The sequence below is a fragment of the Heterocephalus glaber genome, unplaced genomic scaffold, assembly GCF_053883595.1.
Source record: "Heterocephalus glaber isolate CG9 unplaced genomic scaffold, H.glaber_assembly_v1.0 deba00001688, whole genome shotgun sequence".
Classification (NCBI taxonomy): Eukaryota; Metazoa; Chordata; class Mammalia; order Rodentia; family Bathyergidae; genus Heterocephalus; species Heterocephalus glaber.
In genome coordinates this window covers 7,700,981-7,718,645 of record NW_028258413.1, presented here as the reverse complement: position 1 = coordinate 7,718,645, position 17,665 = coordinate 7,700,981, and the positions used below count along the sequence as shown (strand labels likewise).

General features: G+C 38.8%; 1 protein-coding gene across 9 annotated transcripts in view; it reads right to left on the bottom strand.

Annotated features, from left to right (window-relative positions):
* LOC101725249 (sodium/hydrogen exchanger 9B1) overlaps positions 1–17,665 on the bottom strand; it is a 106,770-nt gene that overhangs the window by 45,860 nt on the left and 43,245 nt on the right. For all 9 annotated transcript variants that reach the window (XM_087198732.1, XM_087198731.1, XM_021245392.2 and 6 more), the window contains one exon: positions 3,687–3,862. In XM_087198732.1, the coding sequence (XP_087054858.1) occupies positions 3,687–3,862 (176 nt within the window). The remainder of the gene's footprint in view (positions 1–3,686; positions 3,863–17,665) is intronic.

Here is a 17,665-nt window from a genome sequence, read left to right as displayed (position 1 = left end):
GAAAAGGAAAAAAGAGTCTTCCAGAGATACATGAAGGCTGAGTGAGTTCATCAGCCCTGGACCAGCCTTACAGGAGGTGTGAGGTAGTACTTATGGGACAAGATGAACAGGTGTGCAAAACACAAGCTCTTATGTTAAAGGTGAACACATAGGGCCGGGGATTTAGCTCAGTGGTTCCGCTGCCTGCCTCAAAAGTGCAAGGACCTGAGTTCGATCCCCAGTACCAAAGTAAGTAAATAAATAAATAAAGGTGAACATCTAGACAATTACAGAATCTTGCAATACTGTTAGGGTGGTAAGTGAAGAACTTTTAATGCAGGTGTGGAATTTAAAAGATAAAATAAAAATAAATTAACCAGGTGAATATACATACAATGTAAAAAACATGTAATTTGTGACATTCAAGCAAAGTGCAGAGAAGGAAATTAAAGGGGTAGAGATTGAAGTTAAGTGTTATTGGTTTAAAACAGACTGTTGTAACCATAAGATATTCTATGTAATTCTGTGGAAACCACAAATAAAAGACCTATGGAAGATACAGAAATGAAAATGACAAAAGAATCAATGCATGTGTTTATAAAAAGTTGAAAAACACCAGAGGGAAGCAGTAGTAGAGGAAAAGAGGGACAAACAAGCAATTAGACATAAGCAGAATGGCAAGAGTAAGCCTTTCTTTGTCAGTAATTACTGTAGATGTTCCACAGATGAGTTCCCTAGCCAAATGACATAGATTGGCTGAATGGATTAAAAAACAAGATTCAAACTACAGTATATGTTCTCTATGAGAAACTCACTTTCCACTGAAGGACACACAGAGACTGAAAGTGAAAGGATAGAAAAAGGTATCCACATAAATGGTCACCAAAAGTCCACTTAGACAAAATAGACCTGAAGTCACATGTTGTCACAAGACACAAGGACATGAGATAATGACGGAAGGCGAACTGACCATAGACACTCAGCAGCAGATCACCCACACACGTGACTTTACCACAGGTAAAAGCAGAACAGTGGAAAGTAGAAACAAATCAACTTAGTGTACAAAGTCCGCCAAAAAATGTACACACACTTCAGGAAAATAAAAACTTGTATAAATACTTTAATACTAAATTTATTGAGATATCACGAGATTAATACAAGTTACCTTTGGCCTGTGCAATTACAAGAGGTACTCAAAATGGGTGGCCATTAGCTTCCAGACATTTATTATTTTTCTTTTCGTGAAGTGTGTATACGTTTTTTGGCAGATTCTGTATTTAGAAATTTCAGTATAGCAAAAGTGACTTGACAGAGATGTAATATCCAACAACAAAGCTAAACTACTATTAGTTAGCTAAAAGTGAAGTTAGAGCTCAAAATAGGCCATGTTCAAAAATACAGATATATGGAAGATATACTGTACAACATAAAAGATTAAAAATCCTTAAAATTTTACATGGCAGTTTATAGAGTCAGGAGGTAGGAAAGGAATTTTAAGATGCAGTCTTGCTTGGTTTTTCACTTTCTCTGGTTTGCCACAAATTAGGTTTGATGTCACCCTCTGATATAGATTATTCCTCATGTTTGAAATTGAACAAAAGATAAATATATTTATAAGAAATAGGAAAAAGGCTCTGAAGAGAAGCAATACACCAAACATTCCAAAATGCCAACGGCCAACACATCTGAGGAGCTGTTTAACACTGCCAGGACTCCCCACTCATGCATGCTACAGGTGCATCCACCATGCATAGCTGTGATACCTACATTTGAAGAGGGTGTAGAAAGCTTATGTACCCTGGTGAGACACATTTGGCAACGTGTTTCAAACAGTTTATAACTGGATGTATTTTGGAGATCAACAATTCCACTTTTAACATTAAGAAAGCATTAAGATTAGGTACAGAAAAACTAAAAGTGTGAATAAGGATCAAAATGTATAATTGATAATGCAAAATAGGAAGAAAAGATCTAAAGGAGTAGGGAAAGTGGAGGGGTAGGGGAAAGGAAAGAAGGGAAAGGAAAAAATATGAGAAAAGGGAAAAAGGAAACAAAGTTTTTATGAATAGAAGGGGTGGAGGGATTGAAGGGAGGGCAGGGGAATGGGGAAAAAATAAGAACCAAGATCCATCATGTAAAGGTACAAGATCCCAATGATGAATGTAACTGTACTGTATATCTAAAATGTACCAATAAACTTAATGGAAAAAAAAGATTAGGTACAAACATATCTCTGTAAGATGTTCAACTAAGCACTATTTTAATAGTAAATACTGCAGTCAACTTCAATTATGAACAAGATAAATAATTCTTATGTAGACTACTGAATCCTACACAGCCATTGCAAATGACAGAAATGCCAGGCACAGTGGGAGGTGATGTAGGCCCAGCTACTCAGGAGGCTGAGGCAGAAGAGTTGTGACTCTGAGGTTTGCCTTGACAACACAGTGAAATCCTGTCTCCAGAAAAAATATATAGAAATATATTTTCTTTATGAGGAGAAATACGTTTGTGATAATATAGTTAAGTGCAAAACGACTCAGGTTCCAAAAAAGCACATTCAATGTTCAGTTGTCTTTATATGAATATTGGGAAGGAAGAGAGAAAAGACTAGAACAGAACAGAACAGTGAAAAGAGGAAAAGAGAATCTGGGTGGACTTACATCCAAAGGCTTGGAAGGAAAAAATTCTTACTGAATGTGACTACTGAGGATTTTATTTTTACTCTATCTATCTATCCACCCATTGACCCACCCATTGAATCTATCTTCATGTATTTAAAGGCAGAGTCTCATTATGTTGCCCAGGCTGGCCTTGAGCTCCTGGAACCCAGCAATCCTTTTGCCTTAGCGTCCCAGATATAGACCACATCACTGAGTCCAGCCCTTATATATTATTTTTCAACCTAAAATATATTTTAATGCTTCAATAATACAGAAGACTGGCCGGGGATTTAGCTCAGTGGTTTCGTTGCCTGCTGCGCAAGTGCAAGGACCCGAGTTTGATTCCCGGTACAAAAAAAAAAAAAAAAATACAGAAGACTGAATTTCAACACTGCAGATAATTAAAGCATTAGTAAATATGCAAATGTCTATTTTCACAATGTCTTTAAGACAAAGTCGCACCTAAGAATCAGACTGGTGTGCTAGAATTTTGTCCTACCACTACACAAAGAGGTGCACTGTTGTCCCTGCTTTGTGTGTTTACATTGTCTTAATGTAGAGCAACCAATTATTTGTTAGGATGGCCAAAAAGGAACATTCCAAAAATACCTATTAAATATTAGTAGTACTAATAATACTGATGCTCAAAATTTGCTTAGTGAAAACTGATAAAGTTCCAAAGCACCAGAGCAGATAAACCCTAAATGATGTGGATTATCAAATTAATCAAAATGTTTCCTATTTATTTTTTTTGGTACCGGGGATCGAACTCAGGACTTCGTACTTGTGAGGCAGGCGGTGGAACCTCTGAGCCAAATCCCCAGCCAAAATGTTTGCTATTTAAATAAAACTGCTTTGTTAAGTGTTTGTTTTTTTTAAACCCATTGAAGTTTCTTCCCTGGCCTGGGATGGGCTTTGTACGAAGAATAAAAAGATGTGAAAAGAAAAAGTCTTGGTTCCTAAGTGAAGATGTAATGCCTGAAACCTTGCTTAAAGAGCTACAAAGGTCATGAATGATAGGGTAGTTTGCAATTTCTTGCTCACCTTTGGAGAAGATGAGGTTCAAGACTGTGTTGAACCCCGTGATAGCCACGACGTCGTCCATACTGCTGGCAGCGATCAGGAGGGTGGGGATGCCCTTCTCTATGCCATACCCTGCCTCCTGCAAGTGCAGCATGGATGGGACCACGACCGCAGGAGAGACGGCACCTAGCACAAAACTGAAGAAAGACACTTTCGTCACCAGAGCCACACCGCGCACTTTACTACCCATGTTCTTAGGGTTTTAACAATTCCATATGTAGAAGTCCTGCTTTTGAGTGAAAGCAGTCAGCAGTCCACATAGCTTTCCACGCATTCTTTAGTGCCGGCTACAATTTACAGACTTGTGGGTCAAGATGCGGGACTGAGCACACGCTTCCTCCTATCCCTTTCTCTAAATCCTTCGAAATAAAGACAGAAAGAATAGGAAATTCTACAACTTGACTAGAAAAGGAAAATGCTAGACAAAAACTGAAGTGTGTTTTCCAAGATGAAATATAGGCAGTTTAGAATTTGTTTTAAAGGAAACCACGAACTAAAAGAAAGATCGCTATAAAAGCTACGGCAGGTAGTTGGGGATTTAGTTCAGTGGTGCTGCGCCTGCCTTGCAAGCGCAAGGTCCTGAGTTCAATCCCCAGTACCGGAAAAAAAAAAAAAAAAAAAAGGTATGGCAGGTGCTCCAGGCCCAGAAAGGGCAGCTGGTGGAGGAAGAGAGATCTCCCAGGAAACCGAGGGGGCGGTCACTCCCAGTACCACTGTTAAAACGGCCCCTTCCACAGCACTCCCAACCCTTGAGAAACTCACCAAGGAGCGCATATGTGGGGAAGGGTCACTGGGTCCCCACCCCCGTCAGGTTGAGACATCAGCCGAGATTAGAGTGGAACTACAGCATGTCTGGAGCTCCGTGCGTTTCCTTTGGCTGGGCTGGGAGTGTTGCTTAGTGGCACAGCACCCACCCAACGTGTACAAAGCCCCAGGTCCAATTTCTACACCACAAAACAATAAACAAGTAAAGATAAAACACAAACAAAAAATCCTTCCGCCTCAGCTTCCCAGATAGCTGGGACTACAGGCCACACCACTGAGCTGGCCCTCATATACTATTTTTCAACCTAAAAGATATTTTAATGCTTCAATAATACAGAAAACTGAATTTCAAACACTGCAGATAATTAAAGCATTAGTAAATGTGGAAATGCCTACTTTCATAACATCTGTCTAAAAACAACAACAGAAAAGAAAGGGATACAGAATGAAATAAAAGGGTAAAAAAGAAAGCAGGAGAAATGTAAAAGAAGGGGAAAGAGAAACAATTTCAAAAGGTGAAAAGAGAATAAATACATAGAAAAAAATTACAATGTTCTCCCTCAATGCTGAGGTGCTTGAGCAACCTGCGCTGGTGAGCGTCTCTCCGGGTCCTTCTAGGCCGTGTGGACAGAGCCGAGGCAAAGGGTCACTCATGCTCAGTTGCTTCTGCTGTGCGGTCGCCAGGTGCCTGGCAGGAGCTGCGGAGGCCGAAGGCTGCGGGACCTCTCAGCAGCTCCGACCTGAGGCTGTCTGGGATGCGGTGCTCAGCAGATCCCCTCTGGGGCTTTCCCAGCGACGCACTCCATGAGCACGCCAGAAGCCGGCACCATGGGGCCGCTGCTGAGCACCAGTGCAGGCAGGGAGAGGCCAGGGCCTCACAGACCCGGTGCTGGAGCAGGGCTGCGGGGCCTGCCGCAGCCTGGGGGGCTGTATGTCCCCAAGGCGCAGCACACAGAGCACCAGGGTGGTGTCGAGGGAAGCGCTTGTGACCCCTGGAACTGACGCTCAGATGCAAGACGCCTCTCTCGGGATGGTTGTGACCACCCAGGAGAATGCGCAGGAACTTCTCCCGCCCGGCTCGGCTGGCTGTGTAGACCCTGGGCGCTCCTGTTCCCAGCCAGTGAGGCTGTCTGGGTCACTCTCCCACCCACACCCCTGCTGATGGGGTGTTCCCGCCCACACTGTACCGCTGGGCCACCATGTGTCAGGGCTGAAACAGTCTGTCGCTCTTACTGTTCTGGTGCCCTGGCTATAGGCCCCACCCGCTCTATGTACCCCGCGGCTGAGCTCCATGCTCTCCCGTGGCGCCACCTCAGCCCCCAAGTGCACACTGAGCGAGCTGGAGAGCGCCGTGCACCTGTCTGCATCTCGGGTCTGCGCCACTTGCCCTTTGTATGGCTTCTTACAGAGATGCCCCTTTTGCCCTGCCAGGCCAGCACTACCACCAGCATGTGTAGGTTCCTGAGGGCTGATGAGACTATCCTGGGGATGCTAGGTTTTCCCACCACCCTACCCAGCACAAGAGCTCACACCTCTGTGCGGGTCTACAGGGACAGGCCCCTTGCTGCTCCAGTGCAGTTCATGCTCCAGGCTTCCCTGAGGCCTCAGAAAAAAGACTTGCAGAAACCATGGATTTGCCAAGTTTGGTGTGCTTTGCTGCAGCACAGTGGAATCACCTATTACATTATTTATTTCTTTTTGCTTAACAAATCATCAAACACTACCTCACTTTTTCTCTGGGCCAGGAATCTCAAGACCTCGCATGAGATGGGTAGGAGCAGATCACCTTCCACGTTTACTCACATGCTCATCGGTGGGCTTTGGTCTCTTCTCCACAAAGCTACCCCAGGACAGGGCAGTGGGCACCCTGGGACCAAGCACCAAAGAGAAGGCAAGACAGGAAGCACAGTCTTCTGAGTTCGGAAGGGACACCCCATCCCTTCTGCATCCTCTGCATTAGCAGCAAGTTAGTAAGTCCACTCCACATCGGAGAATAAGCCTTGCGGCAAGGTGTAGACATGGGAAGCAGACCACACAGGATGCGATCTTAGAGGCAGAGCACCAGGCCTGAGGAAGTGCTGAAGAATGAGGGTGCCTGGCTCCCACTCTGAGACACTGACCTTATTACTACAAAGTGTGACCTGGAGGCTATGGTATTTTTAAAACTTATGGTAGAAAATATAAAATATTCACTCTTTGAACAACTTTTAGGCACACAAGGCAGTGGGGTTAACTGTATTCTCATTGTTATATAAAAGATATCTAAATTATTCATTGTGCAAAACTGAAACTGTATCCATTAAACAACCCCTTTTCCCCTCTTTCTTGCTTGGAAACTACAATTTCTTTCTGTTTCCGTGCTCCTGACTACACTTGATAGCTTATATAAGTAAAATCAGTATTTAACATTTCATAACTGCTGACTAGCTTATTTCAACTGGCATAATGTCCTAAGATCCATCCATGCTGTAGTACCTACTTGTCAGGATTTCTTATGGCTGAGTGATAGTCCACTGCATGTCTACATCTCATTTTCTTTATCCATTCATCTTTTAATGAACATTTGGGCTGTTCCACCCTTGGTTCTGCAATGAACACAAATCTCTTCAAATATCTGCAAATATCTCTTCAAGATGTTTATCTCAATTCTTTTGGGTGTCTATCCAGAAGTAGGATTGCTGCATCATATGGTAATTCTACTTTTGTTATGGAGGAACCTCTAAACTGTTTAACATAATGGCTTGGCATATTCACGTCCCACTAGCAATGCACAAGGCTCCAATTTCTCCACATTATTGACAACACTTGTTATGCTGTATATATTGTTTGTGGTGATATTTTTGATTTACATTTTACATTTTTCATATACTCATTGGCTATTTGTCTATTTTCTTTGGAGAAACGTCTATTCAAGTTACTTGTCCAGTTTTACCTGGGGAAGTTTTTGATATTATTGAGTTGCAGGAATTCTTCATATATTATAGGCAATAATCCTGAGCTTATAATTTTTTTTCCCATTACAAAGACTGCCTTTGTTTGTTTGTTTTTGTTTTGTTTTGGTACCAGGGATCGAACTCCGGTCCTTGTGCTTGCAAGGCAGGCAGTGGAACCACTGAGGTAAATACCTGGCCCTCAAAGACTGCCTTTTTATTGTTTCCTTTGCTGTGTGAAAGTTGTAAAGTTTGTTGTAGTCTTGTTTGTTGGCTTTTGTTGCTTGTGGCTTTGCTGTCATATCCAAGATATCATTACCAAATTCAATCCACAAAGCTTTTTCCCCTGACTTCATTCTTTTCCATGTGGGTATCCAATTTGACCTCCAGTGCTTGTAGGAGAAACGTCCTTCCTCAACTGTGTGATACTGGCCCTTGTCAAAGATCATCTCACTGTACACGTGAGGGTTTATTTCTGGCTCTGAATTTTGTTCCATTGATCCCAGTGTCTGTCTTTATGCCATTACCACACTGTTTTGATCATTGCATCTTTCTAATGCTTTATGGCATTGTATAAATCCTTGAGGAATTCTTCATTTTGCTTCATTTTTCTTTTTTGCTCCTCTGACTTGGTTATTTCAAATGATCTGTGTTCAAGTTCACTGATCCTTTTGCTTGGTTCAGTCTGTGTGGATTCCCTCTAGTAAATTTTTCAATTCAACTATTGTTTCTTCAGCTCTGAAGTTTCTGCACATATATATAATACAAAATAGTACAGGGTAGTTGAAAATGTAAATGATCACTAAATTTAGTTTATTCCATGAATGAAAGTTCAGTTTACATTGGAAAAATCAATCAATGCCACTCACTGTAGTAAAATAAAGCAGAAAATTTGTATCATAATAGAAGCAAAAATTGATGAAATTTTACACTCATTCATGATAAAGAAAACTTTTAGAAAATTTAGAGAGGGAGCTTCCTTAATCTAATAAAAGGCAGCTACAAAAAACTTAGGAAAAACATAAGATTAAGACAATCACCAAAGATTGCTATCACCAAGACTGCCATCAAAGGTGCCTGCTATCACACCTCCCTCTTTCTTTCTCTCTGTGCTCTCATCAGGATCTTTTTCTTTTTTGCTTAAATTCTTTTATTGGTACATTGTAGGTATACAATACACTTACATTTATCATTGGGTGTTTGTACCTGTACATGATGTATCTTGGTTCTTATTTTTTTCCCATTCCCTGTGCGCCCTTCACCCCTCCATCCTTCCCTATTTACACAGACTTCGTTTCCATTTTTTTTTTCTTATAATTTTTCCGTTCCATTCTTCCCTTTCCCCTTCTCCTCCCACTTCCCCTACCCCTTTGATCTTTTCTTGCTATTTCAAATTATCAATTATTCATTTTAATCATTTTAATCCTTATTTACACTTTCAGTTTCTCACACAAGAGAAACTATTCAGTATTTACACATGTGTGTCCTATTTATTTCACTTAAGAGCATGGCCTCAATATGCATCCATGTAGCTATAAATGTCTCTAGTTTCTTGTTCTTTATGGCTGAGTAATACTCCATTTTATAAAAAAAACACATCTTCTTTATCCAATTTCCAGTCGATGGGCACTTGGGCTGTTTCCAAGCTTTAGCTATTACAAACTGTGCCACTATAAACACAGGTGCACATATATCGCTGCGGTATGATATTTAAAATTCTTTTGGGAAGATCCCCAGCAGGGGAATAGCTGGGTCAAATGGGACCTCTAGTCCTAGTTCTTTGAGGTATCTCCATACCGATTTGTACAGTGGTTGCACCAGTCTGTACTCCCACCAACAATGGAGAAGGGTTCCTTTTTCCACACAGCCCCATCAGCATTTGTTATTGATTGATTTCTTGATAGCAACCGTTCTTTCTGGAGTGAGGTGGAATCTCAGTGTTGTTTTCATCTGCATCTCTCGAATGACCAGTGATGTTGAACATTTTTTCGTATGTTTATTTGCTGCTTTTACTTCTTTGTCTTAGAAATGTCTGTTCATTTAGATGCCCATTTTTGAACTGGGTCTTTGAATTTGAGGGGGGTCTGATTTTTTTCATTTCTTTATATATTCTAGATAGTAGTCCTTTGTCTGAGGTACAGCTGCTAAAAATTTTTTCCCATATTGTAGGTTGTCTCGTTCTCATCAGGATCTTGCTATGTAGTCCAGGTTGGCCTGGAACTCCCTATGTAGCCCAAGCTGGCCTTGAACTTTTAATCCTCCTGCTTCAGCTTTCCAAATGCTAGGATTACAGACATCTTAGCTTCCTACCAGGCAGAGTGGAGAGAGCTCATCAAACCCATGAGGCATTGGGTAGAGCCTTAGGAGGTAGCTACATCAGACCTCTAATAAGACTTCCTGCATATAGATAAAAGATCTCTAGAAAGTCTTAAGAACAAACCTTGAAAGGATCAATTCATTCATTCATTCATTCATATATTAAACCTGCCTTGTAGGACAAAGCCTAACATTATAAAGGAAAACAAAATTCAGCATTCAATGATGTAAATCCAAATAATCTAAAATGGAAATGGAAGATTAATATATTAAAAGTTTTTATAAATTTGCTTCATATATTTAGGGATTTAAATGAAAACATGAACATAGTGAGGAAAAAATGGAAAATAATAAAGAAACAAATAGAAATAAAAAATGATATATCTAAATTGAAATTTTTACTGGATAGGATGAACAGAAAATTGAACACTGTAGAAGAAATGATTAATGAACTTGAAGACCAAGCAACATAATATACCCCAAAGGAAGTATACTCCAACAGAATATACCCCCAAAATCAAGAGTATCAGAGAGCACTGGAATAATATCACCAATCCACCACATGTAATTGTAATTTCAAAGTAAGAAACAGAAGGGGAGCAAATAACTTAAGAAATAATTGCTGAAAAATTTCCAAACTTGGTGAAAAACAATAAAACCACTGATGCAAGAAGTTTAATAAATGCTACAGCAGCCTAAGCACATGGCAACCACAATGTGGCACATAATTATCAAAGTATTGTAAAGCGGTCATATTCAGAGGTTCCACAAAAGAAAAAACATTAGCGGAACAAAGACAATATCCACAGTTCTCTCAGCAGAAACTATGCAAACCAGAAGATAATGGAAAACATTCTGAAAACACTAAAAGAAAAAATTTCCATGTAGCTAGACTTTTAAATTCAACAGAAGTATATTTTGACCAAAAGAAAAATAAAAGCTTGATTTTATTTTTCATACAAATAAAAATTGAGAGACCCTCTTAGTGCAGGTCATTAATCCTGCATGAATCTAAATGGTCATTAGATGAAAATTTTTCTTGTTTTAAATATCTCTGAAAGATAATTGTTAATGCAATAATAATGATAACAATAATAAACTATAGCACACATCCCACACACAGAAGTAAAATATATGAGAAAAACAGAATAAAATGGGATGATGGCTGTGAAGGTTGGAACCCACCAAGGAGCATGGAACAACTCAGCCACGAATCAACAGTAAGACAAAAGATGGGCAGGAAATAGAAGCATTTTTGTAGCACTTTACACCAAACAGTACAACATTATTTGAAGATGGACCAGAAGAAATCAAAGATGCATATTACAGACTGTAGAACAATGACTGAAAAATAAAATAGAAACTTAATAGAATCTATTGGTTTCCTCTCTTGTTTGACTTCAGTTATCTGGTAGGCCCTTTTTATAGCAGCAAATTCTAACATCCTGTATGATTTCCTTATTTGTCTTTTCAAAGCAGTTCTCTTCCTTTGCAATTTATGGTTTAAATTTTTTATATAAAGTGTCTTTTCCCCATGAGTTAGCACATAAAATGTATCTTCTAAAACAAAGCAGGATCCATGTCTTTTAAAACCTCAGATAAAAATAGCACCTAAACAACAAACGACACATGACACAAACTTCAAATCCAAAAGATATAGCTAAAAACCCATCAATCAAAAATGAATCATGAAACACAATCAGGTAATTAAAAAGATTGTGGAAAAAGAGAAAAAAGGAACAAAGCAAAGTTGGGACAAATAGAACACAAATAATACAATGGTAGATCTAAATCAAATGATGTTGATAATCACATGATTTAAATATAAATATAAATAGTTTAAATACTCCATTTTAAAAACATTTAAATATAAGTGGTTTAAATATTACAGTTAAAACACAGAGCCTGTCAGACTTAATAAGAAAACCCATATGGCTATATGAATCCTACTTTAAATACACAAATATAAATTTCAGTTCCATGGAACAGAAATGAATGAATTGGAAATTAAAATAAAAATTCAACTTACAAGAGTTATCAAGAAATATAAAATACGTAAGGATAAATTTAAAATATAAGTTCTAGCTGGGTGTGATGGCACGTGCCTGTAGTCCAAGATTCAGGAGGCCGAGGCAGGAGGATTGCTGTGAGTTCAAAGCCAGCCTGGGCTATATAGTGAGTTCAAGGGCAATCTGAACTACATAGTGAGACCCTGTCTCAACAAAACACCAAAACAAACAAACAAAAAACACCACACACACACACACACACACACACACATACACACATACACACATACACACACACGTCCTCTACAATGAAATATGAAGACTATAAAACATTGAGAGAAATTAAATATTCAAATAAATTGATAGATCACACCATATCCATAGGGGTAAAACTCAATATTCTTTTTTTTTTTTTTTTTGGTACTGGGGATCGAACTCGGGTCCTTGTGCTTGCACAGCAGGCAGAGAAACCACTGAGCTAAATCCCCGGCCCTAAAACTCAATATTCTGTAAGTCAACTATTTCCAAGCTGACTTCTAGATCCAACCCAATCAAAATAAAAATCCAAGCAACCAAGGCTGGGGATTTAGCCCAGTGGCACCGCGCCTGCCTGGCAAGTGCACAGTCCTGAGTTTGATCCCTGGTACCCAAAAAAAAAAAATATCCAACCAACCTTTTCTGTTTGTAAAAATTGGCAAGCTTATCCACAATGTATATAGAAATGCAAAGACTTTAGAATAAACAGTCTAACCTTGAAAAATAACTCATTTGGACAACTTGAGTACAGACACCTGCATGAGTGGAGTAGTAACCTGTCCAGAAATGAACCCACACATGGTCCCTTCATTTCCACCAGAGGTTCTAGGACAGAGTTGTGGAGACAAAGGCAACGTTGGCTCTTAACTGATGGCATCCAACAAAAACTTGCATTTCTTTTTTTTCTCCCCCGATACTGGGGATCAAACTCAGGACCTTGCGCTTGGCAGGCAGGCATAGCACTGCTAAGCGAAATTCCCAACCCTCATCAAAAAAAAAAAAACTGACTGAAAACAGGTCAAACAGCCATACAAAAAAATGAACTGAGGGCCGGGGATTTAGCTTAGTGGTTTTGCCGCCTGCTGCGCAAGCACATGGACCTGAGTTCGATCCCTAGTACCAAAAAAAAAAGAACTGACTTTTGTTGAGGTTGGCAACAACGTGATACTAAATAGCGCAAACCATAAAAGAAAACAATCGATAAAAATAAATATTTTGAGACACCATTAAAAAATAAATGAGGGGCTTAGGGAGATACTGGTCATAGGATTCAAAGTTATTGTTAGATAGGAGAAATAAAAGAGATCTACTGTCCAACATAGTGACAATGATGATTATGCATTGTATTCTCAAGTAATCCTAAGAGAGTTGAGGTTTCATCTTCTCCCTGCAAAAATGACAATTTTATGAGGTATGCATATTTTAACTAGTTATATTTAACCATTCCACAGTATGTGTAAACTTTAAAACATGTGGTACATGATAAATATAAATTTATCTGTCAATTTAAAATAATATATTTAGGAAAAAATTAAATGCCTTTTTTTGTCAATGAACTTATTTTAAAAAGGAACTCATGTTTTCTACATGAGAATGCATTTTATATCCAAGTCTTTGGTTCATGTGACATGTACTATGAAGAAAAATCCTAACATCTTACTTTCTGTCCAACAAAATTTCAATTATCATGAGGAAGCTCCCTGCCTCCATCCTAGGGCAGAGAAGCTCAGCCAGTCCCAGCACCCGGAAGGAAGCTCCCGCGCCTCCATCCCAGGCTCCTAGGGCAGTGAAACTCAGCCGGTCCCAGCACCTGGAAGGAAGCTCCCCCGCTGCCATCCCAAGCTCCTAGGGCAGAGAAGGTGAGCCGCGTGGGCGGCAGAAGCAGCCCCCCTCCATGGAAATGAGAAGACACATAAACAAGCCTCAAAAACAGACTTCCAGATCAGGTGACGAGATGGAACACTGATACTCAGTCACCTGGACTCTCTGAACTGGCAGCAAAAGAGGATCTGGGAAAAATGAAATCAGAAATAATTACTCAGATAACAGCAAAGATTTTGCTCATGGTGCAAGACATGATTAATAAATCTAGAGAAGATACAGATAAAAAAATAGAGGATCTGAGGAACATGATGGAATCCCAACACAGGAAACAAATGGAATCCATAAAACAGATACAAACAGATTTCCAAGAGATTAAAAACTCCAACAAAAGTCTGTGCAGCAGAATGAACCAATGTGAGGATAGAATTTCACATATAGAAGATAAGATTGCAATTGGTGACCAGGAAAAGAAAAATTGCTTTAAAATTGTAAGGGAGCATGAGAAATCAATCCAGCAGCTGCTAGACGATGCAAAGAAGAATAACATAAGACTGATTAGAGTCAATGAAGAAAGAGGAGAGAGTGCAGATGACATAAAAAAACTCTTCACAGAAGTGATGGCAGAAAACTTCCCAAGGAGGGGGAAAGAACTTGACATACTGATAAGTGAGGCATACAGGACTCCAGCTAGCCTTAATCAAAAAAAATCTATACATAGGCATATAATAGTTAGGATTCCAGAAATCCAACAGAAGAATAAAATTCTACAAGCAGTGAGAGAAAAGAAACAAATCACCTACAAAGGAAAGCCCATCAGAATCACAGCAGACTTCTCAATGCAAACCCTCAAGGCAAGAAGAGCTTGGAGGGATGTATTTCAAGCCCTAAAGGAAAACAGCCTCCAACCCAGATTGATGTACCCTGCAAAACTATCTTTCAAAATTGATGGAGAAGTAAGATACTTTCATGATAAAGAGCACCTCAGGAACTTCATGAATACCAAACCAGCACTCCAAAAAATTTTAGACAATACCCTAGGAAAAGACAATGAGGATCACAAACCCAGGAAACCCAGCAGAATGAATCCACTGGGCATGACAAATTAAACGGAAAGGGAGAGAATCCAACAAAAAGAAAAAGTCATGACAAGGCTTTTAAAACTTTTGACTTCATCTCCCTAATGAGTGTATAATTCAATCTTATTATTGTACTGATTAGTATTTTTCTGATTCCAGAATTGCACACCATTCCTTGTGCTATACTGGCTATTTATCATCTTCTTATGTCTACATTTTAATTGGGTTGTCTATTAATGAGCTCTAAGAATTCTTTATATATTCTGCTCATAGGTTATATGCATTGTAAATATGGTCTGTTTAAGGACTTTTCATTTTAATGTCATTTAAAGTTCTAAATTTTGATGGAATCTCATTTATCAATTTTTTTCTTTTATAATCATGTTTTTTGTATCCTAAGTAGTTCTTGCCTACCTTGAATTCATAAATATTTTCCCTTATAATTTCTTCTTAAAGTTTTATACTTTTAAGGCTTTCTTATTTAGATTCATAGATCCCTTCAAGTTATTTTCATGTATGGAAAAAAAGGGTTGAGGTTAATTTTTTATATACGGATACCAGGTGTTCTAGTGCCGTTTGCTGAAAACACTATCTCTTTCTCGCCTCTTGAATCGAGTTTATATTCTATAAAATGCTAATGTTAAATAATCTTTCAAAACTCAGTGGACCATATATGTGTGGTTCTATTTCTTGATTCTCTGTTTTATTCAAATGATCTATATGACTTTCCTTATAGCAACACTGCCTTGATTACTGTAGCTTTAGAAGAAGTCTTAAAATTGGGTGCTAAACGTCTTCCAACACTGTTTTTGTTTTTGTTTTTGGCTTTTCTGGGTCCTTTGTACTCCTACATAACTTTTCAATTTCAATATCCAGTTCTTCATTTATAGCAAGTATACACAGACCTGAATTTTTATATATACCTTGTGTTTTCTAATCCTGCTAAATTCAAGTACAAGTTCTAGGGGCTCCTAGAGATTTCTTAGTATTTTCTCTGTAGATGATCATTTCATCTACATATAAAGATTTTGCTTCTGCCGTGCCAATCCTATCCTAGTTGTGTCATTTTATTGCCAGACTATTTTGGTTTAGACCTATGTTTCAAAGTCTAATGGACAGATGAAGAGTAGGGATGTATGCTCTTGTTCCCCACTTTAGGGAGAAAGCATTGTATCGTCTCCATTCATAGAAGGAGTTTTTGTTGGAAGTATGGAGTACATGTCTTTGATCTGTTGAGAAGGTTCTGTTCTACTTCTAGTCTCCTGATAGCTTTTACCATGAACAGCTGTAGAATTTAGTCCAATACTCTTTCTCCAACTAGTGACAGGATCATATGGCTTTCTCCTTTCCTCTGTTAAAATGATTACTTTCGGGGGTGGATCTTCCAATGCTGAACCAACACTGCCATCCCTATAACAAAACCACTTTCTACATACTGCCAGATCTGACTTCTAAGAGTTTGTTTTGTTAAACAAATTTCTATGTTCATACTTTTTTCTTCTATTATCTTTATCCAGTTTTAGGATTAGCACAATGTTGATTTCCTAAAATGAGGGGAGAAGTCTTCCTTCTTTTTTCTGCTTTAAATGTTTGATATAATTTATCAGTTAAAATGTTTATGAGCCTGCTGTTGTCATATAGGTAGGTTTTCAAGCTGGGAATATACTTTCTTTAATAGGTGCTATTCAAATTTTATATTTCCTCCAGAGTTAGTTTCATTAATTTGTTACTTCTTAGAAGTTGTCAAATTTATTTCAAAAAAGATTTTTGTAATATGCTTTCTATATCCTTTTAAATTCTGTAAAATCTGTGGTAATGTCTCCTAGATCTTAATATTGTAATTTAAAAAATGTCTAACTGATATTGTGTAACAGGAAGAAAAGGTCTAAAAGAGCAGGGGAATTGGGAGGGGTAGAGGAAGGGAAAAAAGGGAAAGGAAAAAATATGAGAAGAGGAAAAAAATGGAAACAAGGTCTTTGCAAATAGGGAAGGGTGGAGGGGGTGAAGGGAGGGCAAGGGAAGGGGAAAAAAAATAAGAACCAAGAGACTCATGTAATGGTACAAGATCCCAATGATGAATGTAACTGTATTTTATACCTAAAATGTACCAATAAAGTTAATGGGGAAAAAAAAATTATCATGATATACCTTTTGACCAAAACTTCCATACCCTGACTAGAAGTGCTATGTTTATGTAAGTATCATCTACACACTCACATGGTTAGCACAGTGCATGGCTGGGAATGTGAGCCCTGGAGTCAGGCTACAAGGTCATTCCAGTCACCTCTAACCTGTGTTACTTTAAGCAATTTCTTTAACCACTCTATGACTATATTTTCTAATCTGTACAACTGAAATGTGAGAATAAAGTTGTCATGAAGATTATAAAGATGAATCAATACGTATAAAGCCCACAGAAGAGTGGTTGGCACATAGGAAATCCTCAAAAATGTGCACGACTGTTGTATAATGAGATGTAAAATGAAACACAAAATCTTAGATGAGCATTTTTGGATGTTGAGGATGGACGTCCACTCTTCCTTCATGGAACATGGCTATCTGCTTCAGTGGGATGTTACTACTTGGAGAACTTGTCATATGTTTCCTATGTTAACAGAATACAGTAGACTTGAATTGTATATATCTGGCTTGTAGACAGAACTGGAAAACATTAGAATGTAAGAAGAAAGCTAGAGCCAGAATGAGGGAAAACAAACAAACAAACAAACAAACGGAGCCTGATACCAGGCCCTAAATTATTCCTCTATTTAAGAGACAGAAAAAAAGGAGAAATGTGAAAAGACAGGAAGAGAAGTTCCCTAGGCTAGAAACTGTCATTAACTGAACTGTGTCCCCTCCTCCCCAAGTCCTGTGTGGAAACTCACCACCAATGGGATTGTATTTGATGACAGCTTAAAAGAACTGATTGTAGGCTAGGCTTGGTGGCCCAAGCCTGTAATCCTTGCTACCGAGAAGTCTGGGGC